The sequence below is a fragment of the Papio anubis genome, unplaced genomic scaffold, assembly GCF_008728515.1.
Source record: "Papio anubis isolate 15944 unplaced genomic scaffold, Panubis1.0 scaffold174, whole genome shotgun sequence".
NCBI classification, from domain to species: Eukaryota; Metazoa; Chordata; class Mammalia; order Primates; family Cercopithecidae; genus Papio; species Papio anubis.
Window position 1 is genome coordinate 25,246 of NW_022161735.1, and position 12,980 is coordinate 38,225.

Genomic DNA, 12,980 nt, shown 5'->3' on the forward strand with positions numbered 1-12,980 from the left:
TGCTCAAAAAAACAAAAACAAACAAACAAACAAACAAAAAATATATATATGAAATACAAATTAAATTATAACACTATCTCATAGTTGAAAAGCATTTTGTTATCTGTAAAGAACTTTTGTATAAGTCATCTTAATTTTGTTCTCACCATAACCTTAATCTCGTGGGATATGCCCAAAATGTATTTATTATATAGGAGACAAAGTCTTTCATGCCATTATTAGAAATGTCCTAACAGTTAAAAGACCCATGGAAGAGAAAGGAGTGGAAAGCACACAGGATGGGCAGTGAGGCAACTGGAATTCAAGTCCCAGGTGTGATCCTAACTTGTCAAGGGACCTTAGACAACTCTGGAACCCCCTCAATGTCTTTGTTTACAAAACAGGAGTAATACTATCACTTCCATTCTTCCACCTCTAGCCATGGGAGGTCTTAGGAGAATCAAACTTAGTATTAATAATAAAGTATATGGAAATGCACAGTATACGGCGAAGTGCTAACAAACTGTAGTGATTATAATTACTACTTTCAAAATGAATTTTGGCAATTTTGCTACAGGATTTCTTCTTCAAGAAAGAGATAGGGGAGAAACTGTAGACCCTGGCCTTGGGAGAGGTCATTATGGGAATGAGAGGAGAAAGGAACAGAAAGGGGAGGCTGAGGATGGGATACTGACCAACTTTTACAAAAGAGTGGAGGCAGACCTGGCAGAAGTGCTTATCCATATTTTACAAAGAGAAAAGCATTAAGATAGGGAAACATTAATTGACTGTATCTGGGTCAATTTATTGGTACTGACATAGCAGCCTAGCTCTTCTTACTCTATATGGCATAGTCTCTCAGGAATCCCCAGTTCTTTCAGTTATTCATTAACTTTTAGACTTCAAAACTCATAGGAGATCATATAAATAGATAAATCATTTATCCATTAGCACTCCAAACTGCTAATGATGCAGTATCTAACAGACCTAAGGAATCAAACAAAGATCTGACTATATTCAACTGGCCCTACATCGTTTTTTGGCTCTCTCCCTGCAGGGCAGATGCTTGGCAAAAGGGCAGATAACATCGTGATTAAGTGTGTAGATGCTGGACCAGACTACCTGGGCTTGACCTAGCTCCTCCACACACTGACTGGGTCACTGAGCAAGTTACTTAACCTCTTGGGGCCTCAGTTTCCTCATCTGTAAAATGGGGACAAACAATAACACTTGTGGCTAGGTTTTTTGTGATGATTAACAAAGTATAAAAACCACAGCATTCCAAAACTTATGGGATGCAGTGAAAACAGTGAGTGCTAGGAGGAAAAATCATAGATATAAACACTTTTATTAAAAAAGCAGAAAGATCTCAAGTCAAAAACCTAACATTGTAACTTAAGGAACTAGAAAAAAACAAAACCCAAAGCTAGTGGAAGCAAGGAAATCATAAAGATTAGAACAGAGATAAAATAGAGAATAGAAAAATAGAGAAAATTAATTAAACCAAAAGTTGGTTCTTCCAAAAGATCGGCAAAACTGGCAAACCTTTAACTAGATGAATTAAGGCAAAAAAGAGAAAAGACTCAAATTACTAAAATCAGAAATGAAAGTGAAGACATTACTACCAATTCTACAGAAATAAAAAGGATTATAAGAGACTACTGTGAACAATTGTATGCCAACAAGTTGGAGAACCTAGATACAATGGACAAATTGCTAGAATACCTATCAAGACGAAATCATAAAGAAACTGAAAATGTGAATAGGCTTGGTGAGAATATGGAGAAATTAGAATCCTTGTGCATTATTGGTGGGAGTGTAAAATGGTACAGCTGCTGTAGAAAACAGTATGGTAGTTCCTCAAACAATGAAAAAATAGAATAACCACATGATCCAGCAATTCTACTTCTGGGTGTATACCCAAAATAATTGAAAGGAAGGTCTCTAAAAGATTTTGTAACTCACGTTCATAGCAGCATTATTCATAATAGCTAAGCTGTGGAAGCAACCTAGTGTCCATCTACGGAAGAATGGATAAGCAAAATGTGGTCTATACATACAACGCAAAATTATTCAGCTATAAAAAGGAAGTAAATTCCGACATCTGCTATGACATGGATGAACCTTGAGGACATTATGCTAAGTGAATTAAGCCAGTCATAAAAGGCCCAATACTGTATGATTCCACTCATATGTAGTATCTAGAGTACTCAAAATCATAGAGACAGAAAGTAGAATTGTGGTTGCCAGGGTCTGTGGAGATAGGGGACTGGGGAGTTACGGTTTAATGTGTAGAGTTTCAGTTTTGCAAGATGAAAAGAGTTCTAAAGATGGATGATGGTGATGGCTGCACAAAAATATGAATGTACTTAATATCACTGAACTGTACACTTAAAAAGGGTTAAGATGAGGCTGGGAGTGGTGGCTCATGCCTATAATTCCAGCACTTTGGGAGGCTGAGGTGGGTAGATCACTTGAGGCCAGGGAGTTAGAGACCAGCCTGGCCAACATGGCAAAACCTCATCTCTACTAAAAATACAAAAATCAGCCAGGCATGGTGGCACATGATTGCAATCCCAGCTACTCGGGAGGCGGAGGCATTGAGAATTATTTGAACCCCTGGGAGGCGGAGGTTGCAGTGAGCCGCTGGACTCCAGCCTGGGTGACAGAGTGAAACCGTCTCAAAAAAAAAAAAAAAAAGGTTAAGATGGTAAAGTTTATGTTATGGATATTTTACCACAATAAAGTGGAGAGAAAAGAAAAGAAAAGAAAGGGGTAAAGTGCTGGAAAGAGTCCCTGGCACATATTAAGTACTCAATACATGCTAGCTATTGGAGGAAACCAGCTGCTTTTCTGTTTTTCTCTGCAAGTGTACTTTCCGGATAGATGATAGCCAGGTTTGCTTTGTTTTATTTTGGGATGGGGAATCCCTGCTCCTTAGATGAGAAAATCTTGCCTGTTAGTTGGAATCATCCAGTTGAAGCATTCTAATTAGAAATTATGAGAAGCAGGAAGAGGTTAGAGATTACTTTGGAACCATGGGTTCTGTGAAAGAAACTAGTCATAGGGAGTCCTTAATAGAATTTAAGAGCCATTTGTCAGAATGTTTCATATCATGTGGGTTCTCTGAGTCACTCTGGGTGACACTGGTTCAGCCCTATGTAATATAATGAAGAATGATAACCGAAAACAGGGCAGAATGGTATAGAAATAGAACCCTAAGCTGGGAATCTGAAGACTTGGCTTCTACAGCTGGCTCTGACCTTAATCACCCTAGTGACTCAGACAAATACCATCTCTTGTCTCAGATTCAGTTTAGTAGCTGGCAAAATGAAAATGTTAGACCAGAAGATCTCTTTAAAAACCCTTCTCGGCCAGGTGTGGTGGCTCACACCTATAGTCCCAGCACTTTGGGAGGCTGAGGTGGGCAGATCACGAGGTCAGGAGATTGAGACCATCCTGGCTAACACGGTGAAACCCCGTCTCTACTAAAAATACAGAAAAATTAGCCAGGAGCCAGGCTTGGTGGCAGACGCCTGTAGTCCCAGCTACTCAGGAGGCTGAGGCAGGAGAATGGCGTGAACCTGGGAGGCGGAGCTTGCAGTGAGCCAAGATTGCGCCACTACACTCCAGCCTGGGCGACAGAGCGAGACTCCGTCTCAAAAACAAAAAACAAAAAAACAAAAAGCCAAACAAAACAAAAAAACCCCTACACTTAAACAGTCTGCAATTCTATATGATTTATATAGTTATCTTAAGAGCTTTTGCATCGGCCCTTTGGACTTTTCAAACCAACAAAATATTCTAGGGCTCATAGCTTAATAGCAATAATACTAGCTACCATTAACACAGAAAGTGTAATAGATGCCAGACGCTGTGGCAGGTAGTATGTAGACATCACTTCATTTATTTCTTACATAACCCTATAAAGTAAGTGCTATTTTCTCCCATTTTACAGATGAGTAAACCAAGGATCCAAGAGGTTAAGTGACTTGTCCAAGAGTACACCGTTTGTTGGTGGCTGAGGCAGGACTTCAATCCAAGTCTGTCTAACATCAAAACTTTCGCTTTCTTTCCACAGGGAAAGCTACTCTACCCATGCGTTATTACCTCACCTTTACCGCTATCCATATTTATACTAGAAAACAGGCCAGGAAGCCTAAAAGGTCTAAAATGTTGTAATGCAGAATACATACATTATAAAATGTGGAAACTGGAAGGCACTAAACTGGTCATTTAGTTCAACTCCCTAACTCCACACTCCACAGGAAATAAGAACGGAGTCTCAGCAAGATGAGATTCCATGCTCCCTGGTCAGTAAGAGCTAAGTCCAGCACCCTACATTTCTGACATAAAGCCCAGGGGCTTTCTCCCCTCTGCAGCTGGAGGCATCGCCACGTCAGACAGCGTCAGGCAACTCGGAAAGATTTGAGGGAGAAGAGTAGCTTTGAGTGCAGCTCTGATATCATGCCACCTAATAAAGGCCAGGCTGGACTTTGGGTCATACGGTGGGATGAACTAACAGCAATTTTCATACTCTCTTTGCCATCATGAGGGACACATAAGCAAGAAAACCACCGCAACATTTACCTTTCGCTTTTTAATGGCTCCATTTGCCCCGGGGACAGCTTCACACAGGCGACTTATTGCTTCCCTAAAGAACAGAAACCATACAAATAAAGACTTAGCATACTACCTCCACACAGTAAGTGTTTAAGAAATGTTAGAAATTATCACGACCAAAAAGTACACATACATAATAGTGAGTCCAACACACATGATATTCTCCTAGCCCCACAGGAGGAAATGCTGTACTTACTCCTTCTGCAGGAAAACCTAGCAGCACCCTAATAGTGAGCAATCGCTTCACAACAAGGAGCTCCACTGTTCGCTTTTTTCATCTCTGTTTTTCCTTGGATTTTCAGATTTTGGTTTTTGTGTTGTTGATTTTTAACCAAAAAGGAGGGGCAGGGCATTGTCATCTGGAAATACTTTGCAGTGTTACCTCTAGCAAAATCATCTCTGTAATGTTATGAATAAAAAGCTTCATAGTATCTCAGAACTAAAGACAATTAAATACAAAAATAACCTGACACTAGAGGAAATTTAAAAGGATCGGGAGAATGTTGAACTTCAAGGTGGTCTCAGATGGAGTTTTATTGACTAGGTTGCTGCTACAAGCCATTGAGCTTTCATGTAATTTCACAGAAGAAAAGAAATCAATATCAAATTTCCTCCTTTGCTTACTTTTCTGCCCTTCCTATATATTGCGCTTCCTGAGAGAAAGGCACCGCTAAAATAAGTAGTTGCTCCTTAATGGAAGTGGTGAAGGAATTGGCGCCCTCCTTTCCAGAAATGCAGTTAAAACTAAAAGCTTTTGTCTCTGGGACTCTGAGCATTCATAACTGCCCAAGCTTTCACTCTGTGTAATTTGAACCTTAGCCTTGTGGCTTTGAACACATATATTAAACTTTTCACAAGGCAAATGAAAATCTCTTCCGGATTCCCCAGAGATCATTGTTTAAATTAATAAACTATATTCTCACACACATGCACACCCCAACACACATACACATGCAACACTATTATAGTTTTTATATATATTATATTTCACAATAGTATTTTCTATAGTTTAGATTCCCAAAGGAAGTGGGGAGACGTCAGAGAGAGGAATGCAAACCCATTTTTGTTTTGTTTTGTTTTTGTTTTGAGACAGAATCTCGCTCTGTTGCCCAGGCTGGAGTGCAGTGGCACAATCTCAGCTCACTGCAAGCTCCGCCCCCCAGGTTCATACCATTCTCCTGCCTCAGCCTCCCGAGTAGCTGGGACTACAGGTGCCCAACAACACGCCCGGCTAATTTTTTTGTATTTTTAGTAGAGATGGGATTTCACCATGTTAGCCAGGATGGTCTTGATCTCCTGACCTCATGATCTGCCCGCCTCAGCCATCCAAAGTGCTGGGATTATAGGTGTGAGCCACTGCGCCTGGCCATGCAGACCCATTTCAAAAACTACAGCTATGATAGGTTGTAGTGCAGAGCAATATTCTTCTAGAAAATACTTTTGAAAGATAATTAGAATTCCCAAATATTCTAGGCATTATTTTGCACTTATAAATGTATGTTTTAGCTCAGATAATTTTTTCTATATAAATGAAACTCTTCTTCAAGGTATTATCTTGTTAGATTTTTGCATAATTATCTGCAATCAAAGGATAGAATGGATCTTTGGTTAGCACATATTCTCAGGATTTCATATTTATTGTTTCTCTAGGATTCTATCCTTTGTTCTCCGGAGTCAAATAGAAGGATAACACAGAGAGTTGGGCTCTCTGGCTTGGTTGGTTGATTGATGTTTTGAGTCATCTTAATGATTACTCAGTAATTGATAAGACTCATAATTAATCCAAACTGGCACTGATACTGCCAAAATAGCTAGGCCAGGCACCCCACTATATTGACAGTATTTAATAACGAGGTATTATAAGATAGGGCAGATCCTTTACTCCATGAGAGCGATTTGGATATTTTGGTCTAAAAATACAAAAAATTAGCCAGGCGTGGTGGCAGGCACCTGTAATCCCAGCTACTTGGGAGGCTCAGGCAGGAGAATCGCTTGAATCCGAGAGGTGGAGGTTGCAGCAAGCCGAGATCGCGCCATTGCACTCCAGCCTGGGCAAAAAGAACGAAACTCTGGTCTCAAAAAAAATAAATAAATAAAATAAATAAATAAATAAATAAGTTGACTATAAATGATGTGAACTTAAAGTAAAAACAAAGGTGAATATTGATGCTGCCAAATATAATAACAACAATAATAATATAACAATAATTATATGCCAACTATAGTAACTTTTTATTAGAAGTTGTTACTTTTATATAGCAACTCATAATTTCATAAACTGTTTTCCCACACATTTGTTTTTTTGATTCTCACACCAAGGATCAATGTCTTCTAACAAAAAGTAATGCAGTGAATTTAAGTTGAAGGGAATACTTTACAGCATGAATATCTCTCAAGGAGGTTTTAAAAGGATGAACCTTCCTGGAAGGGAGGGGATTAGAATTTCCTGACAGACAGAAGAACATAGGTGAAGACACCAAAACACAAAGTATCATGATATGAGGGGAATTACAGGTACTTTCATATTGCTGGAGCATAACATATGGTAGAACAAGAGTGAATATGAACTAAGAGATAAGAGTCTAAATACTGTTTCTGTGAAGTGCCGGACAGTAAATATTTCAGACTTTGCTCTTTTGCAAGTACTCAACTCTGCTATTGTAGTGCAAAAAGCAGCCTCAGACAATATGTAGACAAGTGAGCATGGCTGTGTTCCAACAAAACTTTATAGAAACTGGTGGCTGGCCAGATCTGGCCTATGGGCCACAGTTTCTTGACCCGTGGATCCGATAATTCACACAAAAGGAGAGAGAAATCATTCGTTTTTTTAAGATGGGAAAATATTCACATTCATTATAATTTTAAAATTGAAAATTAAAACAACAAGATACTTCACTCATTAAATTAGGGAAAAAAAATACAAAACCCAGTGTTGGAAAAGATGGGAAATATTCTGCTTTAGGCATATTTATCCATTGCCAGGGGCCTCGGTTAGTATTAATACAATCTTTCTAGAGAGAAATTTGATAAAAGTTGACAAATGTCAAAATTTCTCAGAGCATGGGCGGGGTGTGGTGGCACACACCTGTAGTCCCAGCTACTTGGGAGGCTTGCTTGAGCCCAGGAGTTCAAGGCTGCAGTGCCACTGCACTCCCACCTGGGTAACAGAGCGAGACCCTGTCTCTAAAAACAATTTGTTTAAATAATTTATTACAGCCTTTGACAAGGTGGGGAGAAGCCTGTATTGGGATAGCATTGAGTATATAAGTAAAAGAAACACTTAACATAAGAAACCAACCCAAAGTCTTGCGATATAGAGATAAAACATATCAAAATGGATATTGCCACTTGGACTATAGAAATATGAAGAAGTCTACAGAAATTAGTGTGAAAAAGTAGAACTTGTAACAGTATGTACACATTAGTAGCAGCTATATCAAATTAATCCTGTGTAAATAGTAATGTAGAAAAAGCTTATGAACTATGGCTTGGTTTTAGGTGTTTTTTTATGTGTGTGGTTTGCTATTTCGTTTCTGATTCTACTGGTGTTTAGATATAAACAAGGTAAACAATGTTATGTTTTACTTTCATTGTGCACTTGATTGGATAAGTAATCCTTTAAAATATTGAAAATAATGCACAGTAAGTTCCTTCAGCAGGAGTTTTGCTAGTGTGAGGCAAAGGTGTTGAGATGTGAAGGCACATCAAAAATGTCCCAATGGAGAGGCGACAGCCATAGAGAGATGGGACAATGTTCGTGTTATGGATACTAACAGGTGTTCTTTACTTCTCTCTCTGCTCCCATTCCAGCTTAGCTTTTAACCCCTCCATCTTTGTAGCCACTAAATCCATATTTCCTTTTTCAGTTTTTTTTAATAGAGCTACCTGTTTCTATTCCCAAAAGTTTCAAAAAGATAAAAAATCTTGAGTGCATTTAGTAAAGCCTTTTAGAATGGTACACCTTGCAGTAACAGCGAGCCCAAGCTTCAGTGAAAGAACAGCCCCCATTTATATTTATTTATTTAATTTTTTGTTTTTGTAGAGATGGGGTCTCACTCTGTTGCCCAGGTTGGAGTGCAGTGGTGTGATCATAGCTCACTGCAGCCTCAACCTCCTTGGGCTCAAGCAATCCTCCCACCTCTACCTCCCATGTAGCTGGGACCACTACAACTGGCAAGCACCACCATAATTGGCTAATTTTTTCTTTTCCTTTTTTATTTCGTGTAGAGACAGTGTCTCCCTATGTTGCCTGGGTTGGTCTTGAACTCCTGGGCTCAAGTGAGACTCCCACCTCAGCCTACCAAGGTTCTGGGATTAGAGGTGTGAGCCATAGCTCCTGGCCAGCCCCTATTTACTAAGCACTCTCTATGGTCAGGCTCAGAAGTGAACACCTTATGTACATCATTTCATTGAGTCATAACAGTATCATTCCAAGGTACGGACTTCACCCTCATTTTACCAATGAGGATACTAAAGTTCAAAGAATTTAAATAACTGTGTACAAATAAGGCAATTGACAGTGGGAGAGACAGAATGCAAATCCACTTCTGACTTCAAAACCCACAAGCACTGGGAAGGAACCACATTGCCAGATGGATGAAAAGGAGGGAGTCATAGGCTCTAGAGGCTAGGGGAAGTAGTATATTGACTGTCCTTCCCTTGCTCACTCCCCTAACACAGTGAGGGGAGGCTCTTTGGCCAATCGCTAACACCAGCATGGCTGGGGTAAACTACCCAGGCAAAAGGACAAAGTGGTAGGGGCTGACTCTTCTTAGAAAAGACTTACTCAGATGCCCCTGCCCTTCCCCAGCCCTCTGCTGTCTATGCGCTGGCTGCCACCTCCTGGAAGAAACGAGCATCTGGAGCCAGGCTCTGCCCACATGGGCAACATACATGAGTACGCACTCACATGCTCACTCAGGACTGTATATTTGAGGCGTGTGAGGCTTTACAGAGCCCCCAAAATCTCTTGATGTACAAAACTCTGCTCAAAAGAAAAAAAGGGGAAAATTTGGGCTTATGAACTTGCTTTAAAAAGTAATTATCAGCCAGGCACAGTGGCTCATGCCTGTAGTCCCACCACGCAGGGAGGCCAAGGCAGGAGGATCCCTCAAGGCCAGGACTTTGAGACAAACTGGACAACATAGTGAGACCTTGTCTCCACAAATATATATATATATATTTTAAATTGCCAGGCGTAGCAGTGCACACCTGTGGCCACAGCTACCCAGGAGCCCAGTGCAGGAGGATTGCTTGAGCCTAGGAGTTCAAGGCTGCAGTGAGCTAGGATCATATCACTGCACTCCAGTCTGGGTGACAGAGCAAGACCCTGTCTCAAAAAAATAGTACTTATTAATTTTTTGAATTGGAGACTCTAAGATGAGCCATGCCTCTCTCCAATAAAAGGCCTATTTGTACAAACTTTTCTTTTCTTTTTTTTTTTATTTTTGTTTTTTTGGGACAGATCTTGTTCTGGTTGCCCAGGCTGGAATGCAATGGTGCGATCTCGGCTCACTGCAACCTCCGCCTCCAGGGTTCAAGCAATTCTCCTGCTTTAGCCTCCCAAGTAGCTGGAATTACAGGCACCCGCCACCACACCCCACTAATTTTTGTATTTTTAGTGGAGATGGGGTTTCACCACGTTGGCCAGGCTGGTCTCAAACTCCCGACCTCAGGTGATCTGGCCGCCTGGCCTTTCAAAGTGCTGGGATTACAGACATGAGCCACCACGCCCGGCCGGTACAAACTTTTCTATTCCGTTTAAGAAGGTCCACTCCTCACCCCAAAGCTCCCCAGAACATTCTGTGGACCTCTTAGAAATCACAGATCCCAGGTTAAGAATTACTGCTTTAAATTAACCTCTCAAATTCCACTTGCCTTGCTGATAGCAGCGTTAACAAATCTGAAATCCCAGCGAGGAAAGGCAGATAGATGCCTGCATTCTGTTGCTTTTGTTCACAAAGATCTTTTCTTCCCCTACTACTGGGACCAAGACATTAACTGTAACATTTTCAAGAACAAATAGTACTTTCAGTGCTTTTCTGGAGTCTCAGCCACACCCTTGGGCCAACTTTACAAATGCTGAGGAAAAAGAAAAAGACAACAGAGCTGAGTGTGATTTCTCCTGGGACCGAGGGGGCCCCGCCATTCTTACAGCCCCAAAATTTCTGCAGAACCTTTTTGGAGCTGAGTGGCGGTGAGACTTTCTCCAGCTAGCAAACATTCAGTAAGTGTCTGCTTTTAGAGGAGCAGAATTTTTGGGCTTTCAATGGCTAAAGATTTCCATCTTGGGAGCCTGTATTAGAAAGAAAGAGAAACGCCCCAGTGCACCAACAGTGGCCACTTTGTTTATTGTTTCGCCACATGAGAGAGAAAGGGAGAAGTGGGCTGATGTAAGAGAATGAGAATGCCGTTGAAGATTTGCTTTTAAGCATATAAAACCCTGCCTACGCCATAAGACCAAAAAAAGATATTTTGTCTGTCTTAACAGAGTCCAAACTAATCATCCAAACAAAGCCACCTTTCTTCACCAACTCCTGGCCAGTACGACACTGAAGTTATAATTCTTCTGTGTCTTTAACCCTCAAACAGTTAAGCTCCTCTGGAAGCAATGTCGCCTAACACACACACACACACACACACACACACACACACGTGCACACACATACACTTTTTAAATTTTTTTAATTTTGGAAGGCAATATCACGATCCAAGACAAAGGGGAGCATTTAATGGGAGGAGAGGCTGTGGGGCAGATTTCTTCTGGTGAATGTCAAGATGCAGTTCTTCAGTCAATAGGAAAGCCAGAAAATGTGCAACATGAAACCAGGCAAAGGGGCCCAGCTGGAATGATTAAAGGCAATGATCCCCACATCCCCCACCTTTTGACACATACACACACACACACACACGCACACACACATCTATAGTCACATATGCAGTGAAGGAGTAGTTCCAGTTTTGTCCCTGCAAATAGGAATGAGAATAAAATTTTAATCACAGCAAGAGCCTTTCCAAAATAAAATGTCAATGATACTCAGCTAAAACAAATTCACCTGCCATTTCCCAAAGGACTTTCTTTTACTTTGCATCTCCAACGTAAGTCCTTCAAGAAATCAGTTACCAAAGTCTAAGGGACATGTTGCGCCCTAAATGTCTCGGATTGCCTTCTTGTTATGAATGAAGAGACTTAGAGTAATTCAGACTGCACATCCATGTGGTATTATGCTGTTCTGATTGTTCTAGGGAAACCAGTACCATCTTTTTTTAAATCTTTGCCTCCAGGACAGCAAGGCTCAGTGATCTATGTGTTCAATTTTGTCCAGCTTAGTGAAATTAAAGACATCCAAGAATTTGTGAAAGCCCTCAGACTGGACACTTTAGAACAGGAGCCTGCCTCTGCGGTGATAAGCACACAATGAATGCAGTCAATGCCCATAGACCAGTTGAAAATGGAAAGCCTCAAATTTGCTTTGTGCTATTATCAAGGGGCATCACCCGTGCACTCCAGGAGGGTGAACTCAGCTCATAAAATACATCCTTTCACTTTAGAAACAGGCACCGCGAGTCCCAGGATGGTCAAATAAAACCTTTGAGTACTGCCCACAGCATTTATCCCCACACTGACTTAGTGTACCACTCTGTTCACCTGAATTGTATTTAAAGTCTGATTCTAAAATACAATTGCTAGCCAACCCAGCTCAGTAACCATAGGAAATGGGTTTGTCTGTCTACTTCATGATTCTGCCCTTTGGCTCTGATGCAAATGTGAACCCATTAATCACACCGGAATGAGGTGAAATATCCTCTTGTCTAGAGTATCACATCTCCCCTATAAATCTCACTAGTTAACGGACATTAAGTGCTGGTTTTCTACTGTCCCCAAAGTGATTTCCTGTAATACAATCATGTATCTCAAAATTCAAACACCTATGTCCACAAGCTGATAGCTTATAGGCTTAAGGAAATGACAATAAGAAATAGAGTTGGTTTCATATAAAATACATGGGAATTTGTAAATTCAAAAGATTGTTCTCCTTTAGGATAAACTGGGCTTCTTTAAAACAACTCTGTTTTTGACAAAATATTCAAAATATTATGAAGGTGTGTCTTTTGGAGTTAAAGAGTGCACTGATGCATAGTGTGGTCACTTACAAGCCAAAGCTCATTAAAAACAAACAAACCAAACAAAACCAAAAACAGATCAGATCTTACTTAGTCACCCACTTTATTCACTCAAGCTCACTCTAAACAATGTATATCTACTTCCAAAAATTCTTCAGAGAGTAATTGGAATTTTAAAGACATTTAAAACAGTTTGGCCAGGTGTGGTGACTCACACCTGTAATCTTTGCACTTTGGGAGGCCAAGGTAGGTGG

General features: G+C 40.5%; 1 protein-coding gene across 1 annotated transcript in view; it reads right to left on the reverse strand.

The window, feature by feature from the left end:
• LOC116272720 (SHC-transforming protein 4-like) overlaps nt 1-12,980 on the reverse strand; it is a 100,200-nt gene that overhangs the window by 19,562 nt on the left and 67,658 nt on the right. The window contains exon 3 of the mRNA XM_031661492.1: nt 4,570-4,633. Within this exon, the coding sequence (XP_031517352.1) occupies nt 4,570-4,633 (64 nt within the window). The remainder of the gene's footprint in view (nt 1-4,569; nt 4,634-12,980) is intronic.